We start from the raw sequence: 18,151 nt of genomic DNA, 5'->3' as shown, positions 1-18,151 counted from the left end.
ATGTCATAGTGCTCAGCAGATGATGAAAAGAGCTTAAACTCTATGTCAGAATGTTTATTGTTTCTATGAGTGAAGAAAAAACATTTTAATATTGCAATAAACTAATGTTAACAAATTAATTTCACCTTTTTTCCAACTCTAGTTGATACATGTTAAATGATAGCAGTTAAGGTACACTTTTTTTAAAATTTCAACGATTACTTTGAATGATAATAAAAAGTACATAAAATTAGTGTTTATAAAAAAGACACCCCTACCCCCCCCCCCCCCCTTTCTATGGTTTTAAACTTTGGCAATACACCAGCCACAACATTTTTGACCCAGTTTGTTTTTACATACTTGTTATTTAAAGGGGCTATATGTAAGATTTTACATATATTCATCAATCAAATATCATTTTTATTGCCCATGTGCGAAGGGATAGTAGAGGAACTGATAAATTGAGACCTTACCCAACTTCCTCCATTGGCCCTAACAACCTGTGGGCTGATTTATATGAAAAGCAATCGGGACTGTTTTACCGAGAAATAAGAGGATGTGATGTATCTGCGCGTTCTCGAGTACCTTTGCTTATGGTGCGTCGCATTTGTACTCGGAAGTCGGAATTTCCGAGTTCCCAGTTGGAAATTTCAACTGGAACGCCCCCTGAAGTCGGATTTCCAACTCGGAGAGTCGGAGGAACCTCACCAACCCCTACCTCATATCTCCGTGCATCAACAGTAAATGAAAGCTGTAGTATTAACTGTTTATTATCACTTCTTATTATTGTGTTACTTGTGTCTCAATTAAATCAGCCATACTCGCATGTCCAACTTCTATCTGTGGACATATTGTTATAGTGTTTGTATGCCCAAAATACCACATAATGCGTTGTTATTCACTGGTATTGCAAACACAGGCTAACCTGGCTAGAGCTAGACCTCAACTCGGGCACCAAAAATCATGCCCACAGATATTTACTGTCCAGTGTCCGTTTTATGCACGCACGTGAGCATACAGCCATGTGATCCACCAGCAACAATAAGTAAATAAACATTTACAGCCGACCTTTCATTGATGGTCAGCACACAGAACATTAATAAACATCCTGTCCGGACCTGACGGCGTGTCTGCAGATCAAAATATTGAGATAATAAGGCAAAATATTGAAATAAGTAGAAAAATTGAGATAATATGTCAAAATATTGAGATAATAAGTTGAAATATTGAGAAAGTATCTCAATATAATGACACACGGGATGTTTTTTTCATTCAAGAGGCAGAAACAGGCTTCCATAGTAGAAACGGGCTGCCATAGAAACATGAAGCCAATGCGATCCGCGATCAACACAACGTCATCAAACATTGACGGAAGAAGCTCGGTCACATGCTGTAGTACTAGAAAGCTCGAGATCGTCATGGCCGCCTGCATGAAGATGCTCGACGCTGCGAGACAGCTGCACAGTAAATCAGTCCTTGTTAAACCAAACTGGCCGTGGGTCTTCAGGACCGGTGGCAGTTGCCCTCCTCTGACTTACACATCAGCCCTAAGCCGACTACAGCACCCACGGTTCTACAGCAGCACCCTGAGCTCACAGAAAAAATGCACCAACCGCTTCTTTAACATTCCATTCAGCATAGAAATGACAGCTGGCTGCCGACTGACCACCAGGTCTCAGCAATGGATGCGGGTCGGGGCTATTGTCCGCGCCCAAACCGGTCTCCTCAAACTATCATCTCGACCCTACATGAGGCAGGACAGGATGTTCGGGAACCGAGCCAGTGGTGCTGGCTTCTCTGGAGAGGACGGCGGCGACAGTACAGGCTCTGGGGGAGAAGAGTCTGGAGGAGATGGGGGAGGGCCGTACAACGGACCACAGATGACTGCTCTCACCCCCATGATGGTCCCGGAGGTGTTTCCCAATGTGCCGCTGATCGCCGTGAGCAGGAACCCAGTGTTTCCCCGCTTCATCAAGATCATAGAGGTGAGGATGATGTAAAGTTGCATGTCCTGCCCGCTGTTTTCGTTTATTTCAAGGGCACTGTTATGATGCAATCACGTAACAATTTAGATCCAGAGGCAGTTGTCTTTCATAACGGTTTAATTTGGTATTACGGTAGTGCTTAGATTAAGTCTGCTTGATCTTGCTGTGGAAGACTTGCTTTGAGGGAGTGTTCATAATTAGGGATGCACGATATTATCGGCACGCTATCAGTATCGGCCGATATCGGCTTAAAAATGAATCGGATATTAGGCAACACGCCGATATCCGCTGATATAATTAACCGATAAAATAATGGGCTGCTGCATACTTGATGAAATGCCCGACCTCGGCGCAATGTCCCCGGCGCGAAGAAGACCCGCGCGGCGCATCGTGATGACGTCACGTGTGTCTACCTGCAGCATGAGAGAGTTAGAGGCCAAAATGTCTGTGGTGTGGAAGTTTTTCAAAGTGTCCGAAATAGATAGCAAAACTGCTATTTGCAATGACTGCGCAGCTTCGGTGATACGAGGAGGAGCCAAGGCAAAGTCTTTCAACGCTACAAACTTGATTAACCATCTCAAGACACGTCACCCCAACCGTTGTAACAAATGTGATAAGAGTATCACCATTATACTGTACGCTTATTCCAATACAGAAGAGAGTTGATGATCTCTGCAATTAGATGTGCGGGAAAAAAATATCAGTATCGTTATCGGTAATCGGCTAAATGAGTTGTAAAATATCGGCATATCGGATATCGGCAAAAAATCTAATATCGTGCATCCCTATTCATAATTTATTGTATTGTCCCATTAGAGACTTGATTTTAGTTTCATTTGAAGCTGGACTGTCTTTTTCAACAGTCCTGTTAAACAATTTGGCCCCATGCTGTGCCACCACTTTAAAGATCTTAAGACAATCATATGGCTGAAACACAATTCTGTAATTAAGACCAAAGTCCACAGTATGTCTTTTTTTAAGTGCTCAGTGTGTTTAATGCTGCTGTGTGTCTTTCTGCCAGGTTAAGAACAAAGAGTTGATGGAGCTGTTGAGGAGGAAAGTTCGTCTGGCTCAGCCGTATGCTGGAGTTTTTCTGAAGAGAGATGATAAGTAAGTCTGATAAGTAAATGGTAAATGGACTGTACTTAAATAGCACTGTCTTGCGACCACTCAAAGCTGCTTTTACACCATATTTCACATTCACCCATTCACTCACATTCATACACTGATGGCAGAGGCTTTATCACTAGTAAGTATAATTCTCCAACAATTATGGTTTACACCTACCATAGGGGCATTTTTATTATTTAGATATAATGTAGAGTTATGTTTTGTTTTATGTTATGTCTGTTATGTTTTATATCTGAACTGGACTATGTTTTGACTTACACCACTGCTGCAACAGGTTGCAGTGTGCTTGCATCTTCTCCAATTACCTATGCTGTTAATTCCTTAGGGCCTGGTCAGACAGAACGCATTTTGCAGGCTGTAAAACGCGAGGTGCACCGCACTGCCTTTTTTGTTGAAGCCTACGGTTATAAAAAGAGCAGCTCGCTGTGCCTTTTTTTACTACTGTTAAGGCAATCACAGAATCATTAGCTGTCATTTACCTAACCGTTATATTATAAACTGACAGAAGGTCCGCCTCTCCTTTCATTTGATTGGACAATGAGAAAAAACGGCCATGAAGTCAGCCGCTTTTTTGCTTTAAGTTGAAGTTTTTTTCAACTCGAGGCGCTTAGAGCGTTTCCTCAAAAACACGAGGCAGACAGAGCAGAAAAAAGCGAGGCGCTCTGCAACGCAAGAGCAGCATGCAAAAAGCGTCCCTCTTATTGAAAACAATGACAAAAAAGCTGCCCCCAACTGCTATTTGCGTTCTTTCTCATCGGGCCATTATACCTGTTTTATAAAACTTGTAAATGGCATGGATAGCCTTCTTTAATGTGATGTTAGATGATAATTTCATATTGCTGTTGCTTCACATTTAAACCATCCTTTTAATCTGTATCTGATGTGTTTTTCTGTATAGGATAGTGTTGCAATAATAGCAAATACTGTCTGCAGTAATCAGTGAAATGTGGTAAAAATTTCACCCGCAGCTCTGTTACTGTTTTTTTCTCTGCTCTCTGTTACTGTGTCTCTGTCTCTTGCAGTTATGAGTCAGATGTGGTCGAGTCTCTAGATGCCATCTACTCTACAGGGACTTTTGTTCAGATTCATGAGATGCAGGACCTGGGAGACAAGCTGAGGATGATTGTCATGGGACATCGCAGGTAAGCGACACTACCGCTGGATGGCAGGTTTTTTCGTTAAATGCATAGTGGTTGGTTGAAATGTTAATCAGTAGACTTGACTCTCTGTCATACTGTACCATGTGTATACTCTTGTCTTTCAGAATCCGGATCACAAGACAACTGGAGGTGGAGCTTGAGGAGGAAGCAACATCTCCTGAGCTGTCGGAGACGGAAGCAGAGTCCCAACCCAAACCTCCACCCAGGCGCAAAGTCAAACGTAGCCGTAAGGACCAACCAGGTTCTCTGACAGAGCAGCTGGAGGAGAAGGTCTGTAATATTACCCTCATGTGCCACATCTCTAGCCTTCTGTGCATGCCTTCAGTCAGAAACTCAGAAAAAACCTTTGAGCAGGAAATGCATAAATCAGGCATACTTTGGCCATCTTTCAGACTTCCATCCACCATGATGGTAAGACGACAGTTTTAGCTGTTTAATCATATTTTATTTTAAGGGTTTTGTTTCTGAACCAGTTACTTGTTAAGTTGCTACCAAGTCAGAACACATGAATTGTCATTTCATTGTCCAGCAAATTTGCTGATCTTGTGCCGCTGTCTAGTAAATAGGGTTGTCACGATACCAGAATTTTAAAATTTAATACAACATTAGTAATACAAAATGATACTCGATACCTGTTTCGATACCAAGGCAAAAATAAAAGAACTGTTAGATACCAAAAATTGGGTAATCTTCCTGTTTTTTATTTTTTCCTGCACACACTGCTGGTACAGAAAAAGTCTCTGAACACAAAGCCAGCCCATTTGACATAGTGTTTACAGTAATGAGAGGCTTAATGAGCAGGCTTTTCATGTTTAAATGTTTATTATGAATATTATTTGATTATTATTTGATATTAAAATATAGCCTCCTTTTTCAATTATCAATCATAAACATAAGAAGTTTTTAGTTGTGTCTGTATCTGCAGAAAATCTACCCTTTATCTGTATTTTCTCATTTTCTTCTAATTTTGCTGTGTTTGGGACATTCCAGGGTGTCAATAATTGTGCAGTGGTGTTCCGCAGGTCAGAACTAAATGAAAACGTAGAGACCAGGTGACAGCGCTGCCTCTCTATGTCTGTCTGCAACAGAGGCTAACGTAACTTTTGCATCTTTATTGACACCAAAAAGACTTAACAAAACATTGGTTTTTGCTGACCTGTGAGTGTGAGCAGTATAAGAGCTGCAGGTGACGGAGGGCGGAACAGACGGACACACATAGTCAGCAGGGTAAAGTGCAACTTCAGCTGCAGACAAACAAAACCCTGTACCTTCCTGCATCGTTGTACGGAGGTGTGAGATAACTAGTTTGTTGTTAAGATAGTAACCGTTGTGAAACAATCAGAAAATAAAATGTAGTTTTCAGCCCTCTATTTGTTTTAATTTAATTTAATAATCAGAATCGGGGTTTATTGCCAAGTAGGTGTACACATACAAGGAATTTCTTTTGGTGATTAGATAGAATAACATAAAAAGTTTATAAAAAAATATAAAAATAAAAATATAAAAAGCTAAACGTAGATATGTACAACAAGTGTAATTAAAAACTGTACAGATGTGCAGGATATTGGTGATTCCAGTGTGCGTTAATGTAACGCATAGTCTGAATTAGAGTCTTAACATTCGTGAAATGTTGAGTGACAGAGGGGCTGGATGGATGACAGTCCTTGTCAAGTGGGGGGGTGGGGTGGGGTGGGTTCAAAGCCTTGTTGATGAGGCTGGCAGCAGAGGGGAAGAAACTGTTCCTGTGTCTTGCCAGAGGGGAGGGTCCCAAAGAGACTGTGTCCAGGATGAGAGGGGTCGGCCTCAATCTTACCTGTAGGTCTCAGGGTCCTGGAGGTGTACAGGTCCTCGAGAGATGGCAGATGGCAGATTGCAGCCAATCAGCCTCTCTGCAGAGCTGATGATATGCTGCAGGAAGTACATCCTCTGCTGTCCCTTTTTGATGTTCGGCTCCCACTTGAGGTCCTGGCTGATGATGGTCCCCTGGAAGCGGAAAGACTCAGCAGTAGAAACAGTGGAGTCACTGATGGTGATTCCTGGCTTCCTAAAATCCTCAACCATCTCCACTGTTTTAAGAGCATTAAGCTTGAGGTTGTTCTCACCACACCAGGTCACAAGATGGTCAATCTCCCACCTGTTGGTGGACTCATCCCCACCAGAGATGAGTCCAATGAGGATGGTGTCGTCCGCGAACTTTAGTAGCTTGACGGACTGACGACTGGAGGTGCAGCTGTTGATGTACAGGGAGAGAGCAAAGGGGAAAGAACGCAGGCTTGAGGGCAGCCGGTGCTGATGGTCCTGGAGTCAGAGACGTGTTTCTCCAGCTTCACATGCTGCCTTCCATCAGACAGGAAGTTAGTGATCCACCTGCAGGTGGAGTCAGGCACATACAACTGGGAGAGCTTGTCCTGAAGCAGAGCCGGGATGATTGTGTTGAAGGCAGAGCTGAAATCCACAAAGAGGATCCTTGCATGGGTTCTTGCTGAGTCCAGATGCTGGAGGATGAAGTGGAGGGCCATGTTGACTGCATCGCCTACAGAGCCAATAGGTCTGCAGGGGGTCCAGGAGGGGGTCTGTGATGTCCTTTAGGTGTGAGAGCACAAGAGTTCAAAAGACTTCATTACCACAGAGTTCAGGGGGATGGGTATGTAGTCATTAAGTCCTGTCCAGCCTTGAAGCAGGCTGGCACGTGGCAGGTCTCTAGTGAGGTGTTGAAGATGTCTGAACACCGCAGATAGCTGATTGACATGCTTCAGGGTGGAGGGGGAGTGTGGTCCAGCTGCTTCAAAATTGTGCTCAAACTGTGTATCTTGATAAAGTTAAACATCAAGTTGTTTGTAATTGAGTTACCATAAACAAACTCAGCCCCCCCCAAAAAGTAGAGTCTGGTAACGTTATTCCAGTGTAAGACCACCAGTTGGTTTCTTAGTCCCTGGGTAAAGAATAAAGCTTTATTGTTGACTCAGCAGTGTGTACTGAATTGAAAATTGGATGCGGCAAAGTACATAATAAATGTATGAAGGTGGTGGATATGGGTGGATGGGGTGGGCGTAAAAAAACAACAAAAACAGTTCATATAAAAGAACTGGATAAAGTTTTAAGCAATGCTCTTTTTAATGTTTTTACGTCATCTTCAGCTAAAGCACCGGTGTACTCCTCATATGTATCATCAACTAATTATCATCATTAGTCTTTAGTTGATATATTTGTAGTTTATATTAATATACGCATTGATTTGAGTGATTTAACTCAGTTGTTGATGCTCAGATTTCAGAGGCAGTCCTGATTCAGGAACTTCAGCCTCTGCCTTTGTCCAACATCCTGATGGTCGAAGTGGACAACATTCAGCATGAACAGTTCACTGTCACCGAGGAGGTCAAGGTACAAAAGACACATTATTTCATAAAACAGATGGTGTAACTAGAAAGGCAACACCTGTAGAGCCTTAAAAAAGGAGTCTCTGTAATCTGTGTGTTCTGCAGACCACCTGCTGCTGTGGACCTGCTCGACTGCAACAACTACTAACATCAGCCTTCCCCATAGTATCATTATTGTTGCTGCTAATGCTAATAGTAGACCTGTTGACTTCAACTGTTACAATTACGATTACCTCAGCCTTTATCATTACTCTGCTTCTCTCGCTAATTTATTTATTTATTTATTTATTTATTTAGCCAATCTTCACCCTAGTCTACCACTATTATTGGCATTGTAACCATAAGTATGTGTCTGTTGTTGTTCATGTAACAAGGACATATGTTGTTGCTCTCTTTGCCTGTCTCTATCCTGCATCTCCTTCTATCCCATTTTCGGCCCATCCAGTCGAGGCAGATGGCTGTTCAACATGAGTCTGGTTCTGCTCGAGGTTTCTGCCTGTTAAAAGGAAGTTTTTCCTTGCCAATGTGCCGAATTGCTAAGTGCTACTCATGGTGGATGATGTTGGGCCTCTCTTTAAATAACTTAACAAAGAGTCGGTCTAGACCTGCTCTTTCTGTAAAGTGTCTCGAGATAACCCTGGTTATGATTTGGCGCTATACAAATAAAATTTGATTGATTGATTGATGATACAGGCGCTGACAGCAGAGATAGTGAAGACCATCAGGGACATCATCGCACTCAACCCCCTCTACAGGTCTGTTTATATACTTATTTAATTTGTTAATCTGTCACATTATCATATTATGTATGATATGATGATGGATAGAACATGGTGCATAGTGTAAGCAGTGGGTTTATTTATTTGTTACATATTTTTGACTGACCATGTGAAGGTGACGCTTGTGTGTTGGTTAAGGGAGACAGTTAATAAACAGCCTTAACTAAAGTTAACTTCATGTTACGAAGTTGTCTCACTGTAAGTTTTCTCTATAGACTATCTAGTGCTACAGGCATCTCCTTTTATGCTCACAATTTGGTGAATGTGATTTGTTAAGAGCACTGATAAAAGTGTTTTTTAAATGTGCTTGTTTGTGTGTGTGTCAGAGAGTCGGTCCTCCAGATGATGCAGGCTGGTCAGAGAGTGGTTGATAATCCCATTTACCTCAGCGACATGGGGGCAGCTCTGACAGGAGCAGAGTCACATGAACTACAGGATGTCCTGGAGGAGATCAATGTGAGCACTGAGTCTTATCCACTGTTGGGGAGACGGTCTTAGATAATTCCTGTATAAAAGCTTAGGGAAGCGTCGGTGTGCTGCATATTGTGAATTTCATCAGACATGCATTTACAAAACCAACTAGTCAGTCCTCATTCTTCAAGTCTTTTCTCTGTAAACCAAACATACTTTTTAGAATTTAATCAGATAGCATTATGTATTGGCTTTGTGCTGCTATACCTCTAGTCTTTTTTCGACTGTGGCGTCCTCTCATCATACTGATGTGCAAAGCCAGAATGGCGTCATTACGGCCTTCAGTGGAAAACCGGGGAAGAAAACATCCACAGTAATGACAGTTTGAGTTAACTATAGTCATAGTGGGTGTTTTTTTTTTAACACATCAGCTATAAGCGGCATCGATAAGGCCAATCCCAAGGTAAAACAAGACAAGCAAAATATATTTAGAATAAGTGTTAGTGTCTAAAAATTGTATTTTTGGTAACCAAAGAAAAGACTTCAAAGACTAAGTATTCAATTCGAATGGACTTCTGGTTAATTGTTCCAGAACAGCAAATGCTTCCATAAGCTTTTTAATGTGCTGTATCTATTTATGAATTTACAGTTAGGAGCTTCTATTTTGGCTGTAGAATATAAAACTGGTTGTGAGTGTGCAGGTCTTTAAAATCTGTTGCTGGGTGTCTCTACAGATTCCAAAGCGTCTCTACAAGGCTCTGTCTTTGCTGAAGAAGGAGTATGAGCTGAGCAAACTGCAGCAGCGACTGGGCCGAGAGGTCAGAGGTCATTACCAGAGACATATGACCTTTTACCAGCCACTGCTCTGCTTATCCATCATTTATCTGTACCCCTGCTGTGATGACAGGTTGAAGAGAAGATTAAACAGACTCACAGGAAGTACCTGCTGCAGGAGCAGCTCAAGATCATTAAAAAGGTTGTATAGACAATGTCGTCCCTCCGTCAGTGTGTAATTGTGTTTTTCATTAAAAAAAAATAAAACTCTATGCAGACCTGCAGAAGATGTGTAAACCATCCTAACTAATACATTGTGTCAGTCAAGCACAGATGACATTTTGACATCTTCACCATATTGTATTACCACCTCAGCATGTTTGGTCATTGTATTACTGACGAACAATCACATCATCAATCTGATTGCAGAAATAATGTCAAAGAATAAAGTGTATGTTGATGTCTGTGAAGTTGGAACTATTAAAACGAGGTGTCTTTGTCTATGAATTTTTAGGAGTTGGGTCTGGAAAAAGAGGACAAAGAAGCTATCGAGGAGAAGTTCAGAGAGAGACTCAAAGACAGGACTGTACCTCAGCACATAATGGATGTCATCAATGAAGAACTCAACAAACTGGGACTGCTAGACAACCACTCCTCGGAGTTCAAGTTGGTCTTTGTATTTCATTTTATCCAGGGATGCTCGAGGAACACTTCAGTCTCAAATATGTTATGTTGACAACAGTAGAACAGGATGGCATATAATTAAGTTTAGTTTTTGGTTTGAGTTTCTAGTAGAAATGTTTTTGCTAGCTAGTTCACATTCTTGTTTGTATTGTCCTCCTGCACACACACAAGGCCACGGGCATACAGATAACTTGATAGATTCCTACCATGATTTCATTACTGCAAGTAGACTGTTAGCTAGCAAGATTTAAACAGACCCCAAAAATGACTTTGTAAATGTTTTATGAGGAAGGACATTCAGTTTCATTCACTTTTGCAAGACCATATATACATACAGTGTGTTTTCGTGCAAACCCTGAATATTAGCAGAACTGAAGCAAATGTAAAAAGAACTTAAATAGGATCCTTAAAGGTTCCTCAGGGTTTATGGTAAACTATGTGTAGCAAAGCTCTGCCTCATGTATGCACTTGTAGTTCTGTTGACAGACACATTTCACACTGAGGATACTAAAATAATTGCTATTCTTATTTACACTATAACAAACCTAAACAAAGAACAACTACGATAACTGTTTCAGTGTCACCCGTAACTACTTGGACTGGCTGACCAGTATGCCCTGGGGTACCAACAGTGAGGAAAACCTATTATTGGAGACAGCCAAAGAGGTTTTAGAAGAAGACCATTACGGAATGGATGATGTTAAGAAACGGATATTGGTTAGTAAAAATACACAAATGAAAAAAAAATTCTTTATTACATTGATGGCAAATGTTCGGATACATCTATGCACGCCATAAAACTGCAACCACCTTTTCTAGTTGAAATGAACATTACTTTCTTTTTGTCTTTGTGCAGGAATTCATAGCAGTAAGCCAGCTGCGTGGCTCCACTCAGGGGAAAATCCTATGTTTCTACGGACCTCCGGGTGTAGGAAAGACCTCGATTGCCCGCTCTATAGCCAGAGCCCTAAACAGACAGTACTTCAGGTTCAGCGTAGGAGGAATGACCGATGTGGCTGAGATTAAAGGACACAGGTCTGGAAGTCTATACTGCCATTAACTGCACCTACGTGAAGGGTTATAACTTGAAATGTACCTTAATGGAATTTCAGGGCGGATGTTGATAACTGATACTTATCCGTTTATTTTAGATGATACAATAACTGAAGTTATGTGCATTTTTCATCTTGTAAAAATGCATATAAAAAAGAAAAGAATAAGAAAGGCTTTACTTTTTGAATGACTAATTCATTGTAGATGAACACATGTTTCACAAAGGGCATTTACTGCTTCCAACACTACAAGATTTTGTGTATAATCATCATCGGAATGAGTAAAATATAATCTAATCCCTACGGAGTTTCACTGTTGTCTTTTTTCTTGTGAGTGGTGGTGCTGGTGGAGGGAGGGACAGGCTTTAACCACCCAGAAAGTAGACAGGAAGAAAAACAGAATCGGGTTCTGAGTGTTCCTAGAGTCCCTAGTCTGTTGCCAAGGCTGCACATTACGGGACGTTATTATAGGTTTCATATTTCCTTTTCACTAATGAATTTGTTTGAATCTTTCAATGGGAAAAAATAACTAATTTTACTAAATGTGTGTGTGTTTGTTCAGGAGGACATATGTTGGAGCGATGCCAGGGAAGATTATCCAGTGCCTGAAGAAAACCAAGACAGAGAACCCTCTGGTGCTAATAGACGAGGTCAGTATGGTGGTGCTGCTATAACAAAACGGTGCTGTCAGCAATCAAAGTCACAACTACAGCAGTTTTTTGTCTCTCAAGGCTTAAGTGATTATTGCTTTTACCAAATAGGTAAAAGGCTTGATGATGTTCAAGATATTAATGATAATGAGTCTTTCTTTAACTGACCTAATGGAACAAGGTGGATAAAATTGGCCGTGGTTACCAGGGCGATCCATCCTCTGCACTGCTGGAACTTCTGGATCCTGAACAGAATGCTAACTTTCTTGACCACTACCTTGATGTTCCTGTAGATCTTTCAAAGGTAGGAAAATGTCATTTTTTAAACAATTTCACAGTTCTCGTGAAAAATGCAGTGTTCTAAAAGCCTGCCTATCTGTGACTTCTCCAATAAAGGTTTTGTTTATCTGCACTGCCAATGTGATTGACACCATCCCAGAACCTCTCAGAGACAGGATGGAGATGATTAATGTGTCTGGATATGTGGGCCAGGAAAAACTGGCTATCGCTGAGGTAACACCAGCTTCTGCCTATGTCCTTATGTGATTGGAAATCAATACATTTGGTACCACAAGGATGTATAATTTGTTTTAACTAGGTTATTCATAAGATTGTAAACACAGTTCTTGTTAACAAACACAGTTTTATACATCAATGCATGCTCACTATTTATACTTTTTACTTTTAAAAATTACTCATTATTCCTTTCTATCGACTGCCCAACATTTATAACAGGCAAACATGAGCCATTTTTAAAGCGTAACAACACATCATCATTCATAACTGACTGTTACACCTTAAAGGCTGTCCTAAAGAAGATATAGTAGAAACCAACCTCAAGCATCATAATTTACCACTTTGATTTCCACTGCTTATAACAACCTGATAGCATATGTAATTTAATAATAATAATAATATTGAGGAAAGCTGCTGTTAGAATGCTGAAAATTAAAAGTTAACAAAATAACCAAAGTTATGTCATATGTGGTATGTTACAGGGTAGTCTTATGGTAAGTGGTAAGATCACGTTTTATGTGTGCTGTATAAAGTATCTTATTATGATTATTGGTTATATATTTTATAAACAACAAATATTTTAATGAGAATTACAAGTACTACATGCTTTTCTCTATGTGTGTGTGCCTGTCTGCTAGCGTTATCTGGTCCCTCAGCTCCGCTCTCTGTGTGGTCTGACTGAGGAGAAGGCCTCAATCTCATCTGACGCCCTCAGTCTGCTCATAAAGCAATACTGCAGGGAATCTGGAGTCAGGAACCTGCAGAAACAAATTGAAAAGGTAAAAACCTGTCAAGCTCGGCCCTATTATGAATTAATGCAGAACGTTGTACATTTCTCAAAAACTGAATTCCACTACTTGGAACAGCAGGAATTAACGCTGTTTGTTGTAGGTGGGAGAATTGCACAGACTGGTATACCAGAACCAACCATCTCATAGTCATTGGTATTAATTTGGGGATAAAAAGACTGCAGAAGAATAGTGGTTCTTTAGTAAAAAAAAACAAAAAAACAACCACAACAACAAAAAAACATTATTTCTCATCTTAACAGTGCAGTGACACCAGAAAGAAGCACATCCCCCATTGTTTTTTTCATGTGTGTAATTCCTTTCCTATCTGTGTGTCAGGTTTTCCGTAAAGTGGCATTTAGTATTGTCAGCTGTGAGCAAGACATTGTGACTGTTACACCTGACAACCTGCAGGATTATGTGGGTAAACCTGTTTTCACAGTGGATCGGATGTACACTCTCACTCCACCAGGAGTGGTTATGGGCCTTGCATGGACTGCTCTTGGTGAGAGATACACACACACACACATACACACACACACACAAACACTCACACAACACAGTACCAATAGAAAATGGGACATTTTGAGGATCTTTCTGCGTTTTGTCATCTGTTTAGGTGGGTCTACACTGTTCATTGAGACATCGCTGCGCCTTCCTTCTGTAGGGGCAGACTCTAAAGGAGAGGGGTCAATGGAAGTTACAGGTGAGCCAGAAAGGCCTCCATCAAAGTAACTCCGCAGGAGGAGGTTAATCAAAAGTTGTCAAGCACCTGATATCTTCTCCAGATACTGAACAGATAGCGTGTTCATTTTGTTGTTGCACCTCTGCAGGTCAGCTGGGTGATGTTATGAAGGAAAGTGCAAAGATCGCTTCAACCTATGCCAGAGCTTTCCTTATGGTCCAGGAACCAGAAAATCTATTCCTGGTCAACTCTCACCTGCACTTGCATGTCCCTGAGGTAACCATGGGCTCTGCTGTGTAAACATATGCCCTTTCACCTCTGTTATGCCTGTGTTTCTTCCTCTGCTGTTTAACAGGGGAATGACTTTGCCCCATCATTCCAGAGACAGTGAGGCTTAACAGAGGTGTAGCAGTCTTGTCTTATACAGGCTACGGGCTACTAATTTCTTTGATTTAATCTTTTTTTTCTTTTTATTTATTCCTGAGTAGCTTATTTACCTTCAGTAACTTTTTACTTTATTTATGTGTCATGTTTCAAAATAACAGAGCTTAAAACCACTATCTGTAGATTTTAAATGCCCCCTTAGTAGTACAAAAACTGTGTTCTTGTTGGCAATACTATCTATTGTTTATGACATTTGTCTCTAGGGGGCAACTCCAAAGGATGGACCAAGTGCTGGCTGCACCATTGTTACAGCACTCTTATCTCTGGCAACCAACCAGCCAGTGCGTGAGAATGTAGCCATGACTGGTGAGGTGTCATTGACTGGCAAAATACTGCCCGTAGGTGGAATCAAAGAAAAAACTATTGCTGTAAGTACAACACACACACACACACACACACATAGATATAAACAGTTCTGAGACATTGGATATTTCTCTCAATGAAAAGGAAAAAATGAATGAATGTTGTCAAAAAAAATTCATCTCATTAATTACAGGCTTTGTAATTAATTGATCGCAATGAATCGCATATATCACTGATACATCACATGTAGACTTCCACTTCCACACTTTAATTCTACTCTCTTCTTCACCTTATTAAGTTTTAATTCACAAACTACTTTAATGTGATCACTTTGCTTTGCCCAAACACACCTGCACCCTGCTCTCTGCATAGCTGCTGGCCCTGCCCCCCTCTTTCTGTCTGTCTCTCTGTCTGCTCTGTTGTCCGTCTTCATCAGCAGTCTGTTTAAGTCACAAAAGTTACACATTTTCTCCTATAATTCAGTTCTCACAGTAGTGAGCCGCGTGTGCACAAGGGACGTTATTAATGATGTAGCGATCAAAACAATTGATCATTACCAAATGACATCTGCCCCTTTTTATAAGCTTTATAAACAGCAACAATCAATGAGTTTACAGTAGGGATGTACGGAGATACACAATAGGATACACAATTGTGTAACAGAACTGCATATGATTGTGTGCGGACAGAGAGCGCCGGATGTTGGACCCTCTTTTGCTGTTAAAACACGGTGTGACACGCTGTTGTTTATTTGGTTACCAGGACTTCACGTGTGATTGATGTCCTGTGACTCCTGTCACTGTTTCAGTGCTCTTCCTCAACAAGGAGAGTGGGCGAATGACTGTTCATTTCGAGTGGACATCTTCGCAGAGTCGTTTAATTGCAACTTCGGGACAAGTTATAGAAATTTGTAATAGTAGAATGTATGTCGCGGAAACACTGCACTCTGTGCTCTCATATCAAGCTGCACCAATGTGCCATCAGACAGAAGTTTTCCTGTTTTTCTATGTGTGGGAAACACTGCTATGGAGTGTACGTGGGTCATCAGCATTGGGGAAAGTAAATCTTCCTTGTATGTGTAGGAAAACTAAAACGTGTGTGTTTATCCCAGTAATGATGGCATTGCAGTGTCAGTGGCAGAACGTGACACTGGTGACGGTATTGAAACCGATATACCACCCATCCCTATCTTTTCCTCTTTTTGTCATAGTCCAGTGCACTCTGCTTTTTTTCCCACTGTTTGCCCCTTTTCCTGGCATTTGACCAGGAGTAGGGGGTTTTAAAAACATTGTACTAGTCCGCGGTAGCTTGCTAACATCAATTAGCGTGTTCTAGAATGACAGTTGCGAGTGCAGCAACTAGAGTGTAAAGTGTTGTTGACAGCAGTAGCCAAAGTACCTGCAGTAATTCTGATATCGGATGGAGATTACAGCGGGATTCTGCATAGAAAGTAATCAGTCCCGTCAATTGGGATTGTGAATCTTGGCTATGCCACCGGGAGCAATTTGGGGTTTAGTTTCTTGTAGACTGAGGGAGCTGGGGATCGATCCACCAACCTTCCGATTGAATGATGACTGACTCTACCACTGAGCCACAGCCGCCCCAGGTGCGCCAATTTTATACAACAAGGTTTGCTTCTATATGTTGGGTTGTACTACTGTATCTGTGAAATATGTTCTGTAGCTGTGAAATATGTTTCACAGATATGCACAAATATGAAGCACACACACTACAATTTAGAATAGAATAGTTTTACTTGAGGTGGAAATTCATTTCAAGTTACTTTTAATAATCCATATGAAATTCCATTTCTACTCTATTTCTATTAACTACATTTTCTTGTCCCTGTCAGGCCAGTCGTGCTGGTGTGACCTGCCTCATCCTGCCAGCTGAGAACAGAAAGGACTTCTCTGACCTCCCAGACTACATCACTCAGGGCCTGGAGGTCCACTTTGTTGATCACTATAGCCAAATGTACCCCATCGTCTTCCCACAGAACCAGTTTTAACCCGCTTTCTAGTACAGTACTAAAACCAAGCCAAGATGGACCAGAACTACTTCTTATGCCACTTCATAGCCTATAAGTGTTTGTTATCACATAGCACTGATAGTCATTCTGGTAGAAGAAAGAAATCCAGGTATATGGTCCTGACCGATTCTTGTTAATGCATAGCTTGGACTTTGAGTCCTTCTGTGCAGACTGGTGTGACATGATGTTTTCCAAAGTGATCCAGAGGAACAGTTGGCTTGATTCCTTATAAAATTTGGTTTCAGCTTGTAAGGGACCCCGGAAGTAATTTGATCAATGAACTCAAAACATGCAGCCAACTGTGCCAAAGATGGGCAAATGATGAACACTGGCATCATAGGATATGATGTTATTGAAAAGCAGAAGGTGGCTTTGCAACTTTGCTGCTAGGCAGCCTCTTTTCCCACAATACTCATTATTCGGGGCTGTGGATGGACTTTCATAGATTTCTTATATTATTTTATATTATTATTGGCCATAAGAAATTATGATCATGTAAGAATATATTGAATAAAAATACAGTTTTGCTTGCTGCTTGTATCTGTTTTGTTGAAATATTATCACTTGGGTCAATCAATTTGTATGTATGTAGTGCCATTCACAACAAAACTTATCTGACCCTAACCCCAAATTCAAAAACAGAATGTCTGAAATTGAAAAAGAAATTAAAGCATTAGAAAGAGAGATTACATTGAACAATACTCCAGCACTTTAACACAAATTAACCATACTTTACAACCCATTACAACGAACAATCAGTAAACAAGCCCTAACTAACCTTAACAAATTAAAACAATCTTTCTACGATCAGGGGGGAAAAGCTGGTAACTGCTTACCTGGCGAATTAAAGCTCTATAGAATGAAAAAGTGATTCATGAGATGGAGAATTCAAATGGTGTAATTACAACTGAAAAGGAAATCAATGAAACATTTAAAATATTTTACGAAAAACAATATAAATCAGATTGTTCAGCCAACAGGAACTTACAAAACAAATTCCTCGATAGTCATTGGTCTGTCCAGACTTTTCGGAAAAGTCTGGACAGACCAATGGTGCTTTCAAAGTTATATGAAGCCCTTGCTGGTATGAAGGGAGGAAAGGCTTATTATTTCTTTCTTATTTGTACTATCAATTGAAGACCTAGCAATGACAATCAGATCCAACCCCGTAATTACAGGAGTTACAATTGGAAACTATAAACACTGTATTGGCCTATGCCGAAGATATAGTACTTTTCTAAATCTAACACAGTCCTTATCAGCACTTACAAAACTAGTCTTTCGGGAGCATCACTGACTACAATGTGAATAATACAAAATATAGCATTCTATATCTACCAGTAGGGGATACGTATCATAATTCACCTTCTGACCTTACCTATCTGGGAAAAAAGGTCACCCCAG

The 18,151-nt window shown here is 40.8% G+C and overlaps 1 protein-coding gene across 1 annotated transcript; it reads left to right on the top strand.

Annotated features, from left to right (window-relative positions):
• Window positions 1-1,385: 1,385 nt before the first annotated feature.
• On the top strand, window positions 1,386-17,281 carry lonp1 (lon peptidase 1, mitochondrial). Its single transcript, XM_069679585.1, has 21 exons — window positions 1,386-1,964; window positions 2,986-3,074; window positions 4,118-4,237; window positions 4,360-4,525; window positions 7,523-7,636; window positions 8,326-8,387; window positions 8,738-8,867; window positions 9,557-9,640; window positions 9,730-9,798; window positions 10,111-10,262; window positions 10,859-10,997; window positions 11,137-11,315; window positions 11,895-11,982; window positions 12,164-12,286; window positions 12,379-12,495; window positions 13,137-13,277; window positions 13,626-13,791; window positions 13,906-13,992; window positions 14,120-14,247; window positions 14,619-14,783; window positions 16,571-17,281. The coding sequence occupies exons 1-21, from the start codon at window positions 1,398-1,400 to the stop codon at window positions 16,724-16,726; spliced, it is 3,042 nt and encodes a 1,013-aa protein (XP_069535686.1). The 5' UTR covers window positions 1,386-1,397; the 3' UTR covers window positions 16,727-17,281.
• Window positions 17,282-18,151: the final 870 nt, after the last annotated feature.

This window comes from Semicossyphus pulcher, unplaced genomic scaffold (genome assembly GCF_022749685.1).
Source record: "Semicossyphus pulcher isolate SPU_LCO1_2020_fin unplaced genomic scaffold, fSemPul1.0.p SCAF_4, whole genome shotgun sequence".
NCBI classification, from domain to species: Eukaryota; Metazoa; Chordata; class Actinopteri; order Labriformes; family Labridae; genus Semicossyphus; species Semicossyphus pulcher.
This window is presented reverse-complemented; position numbering and strand designations above follow the sequence as displayed.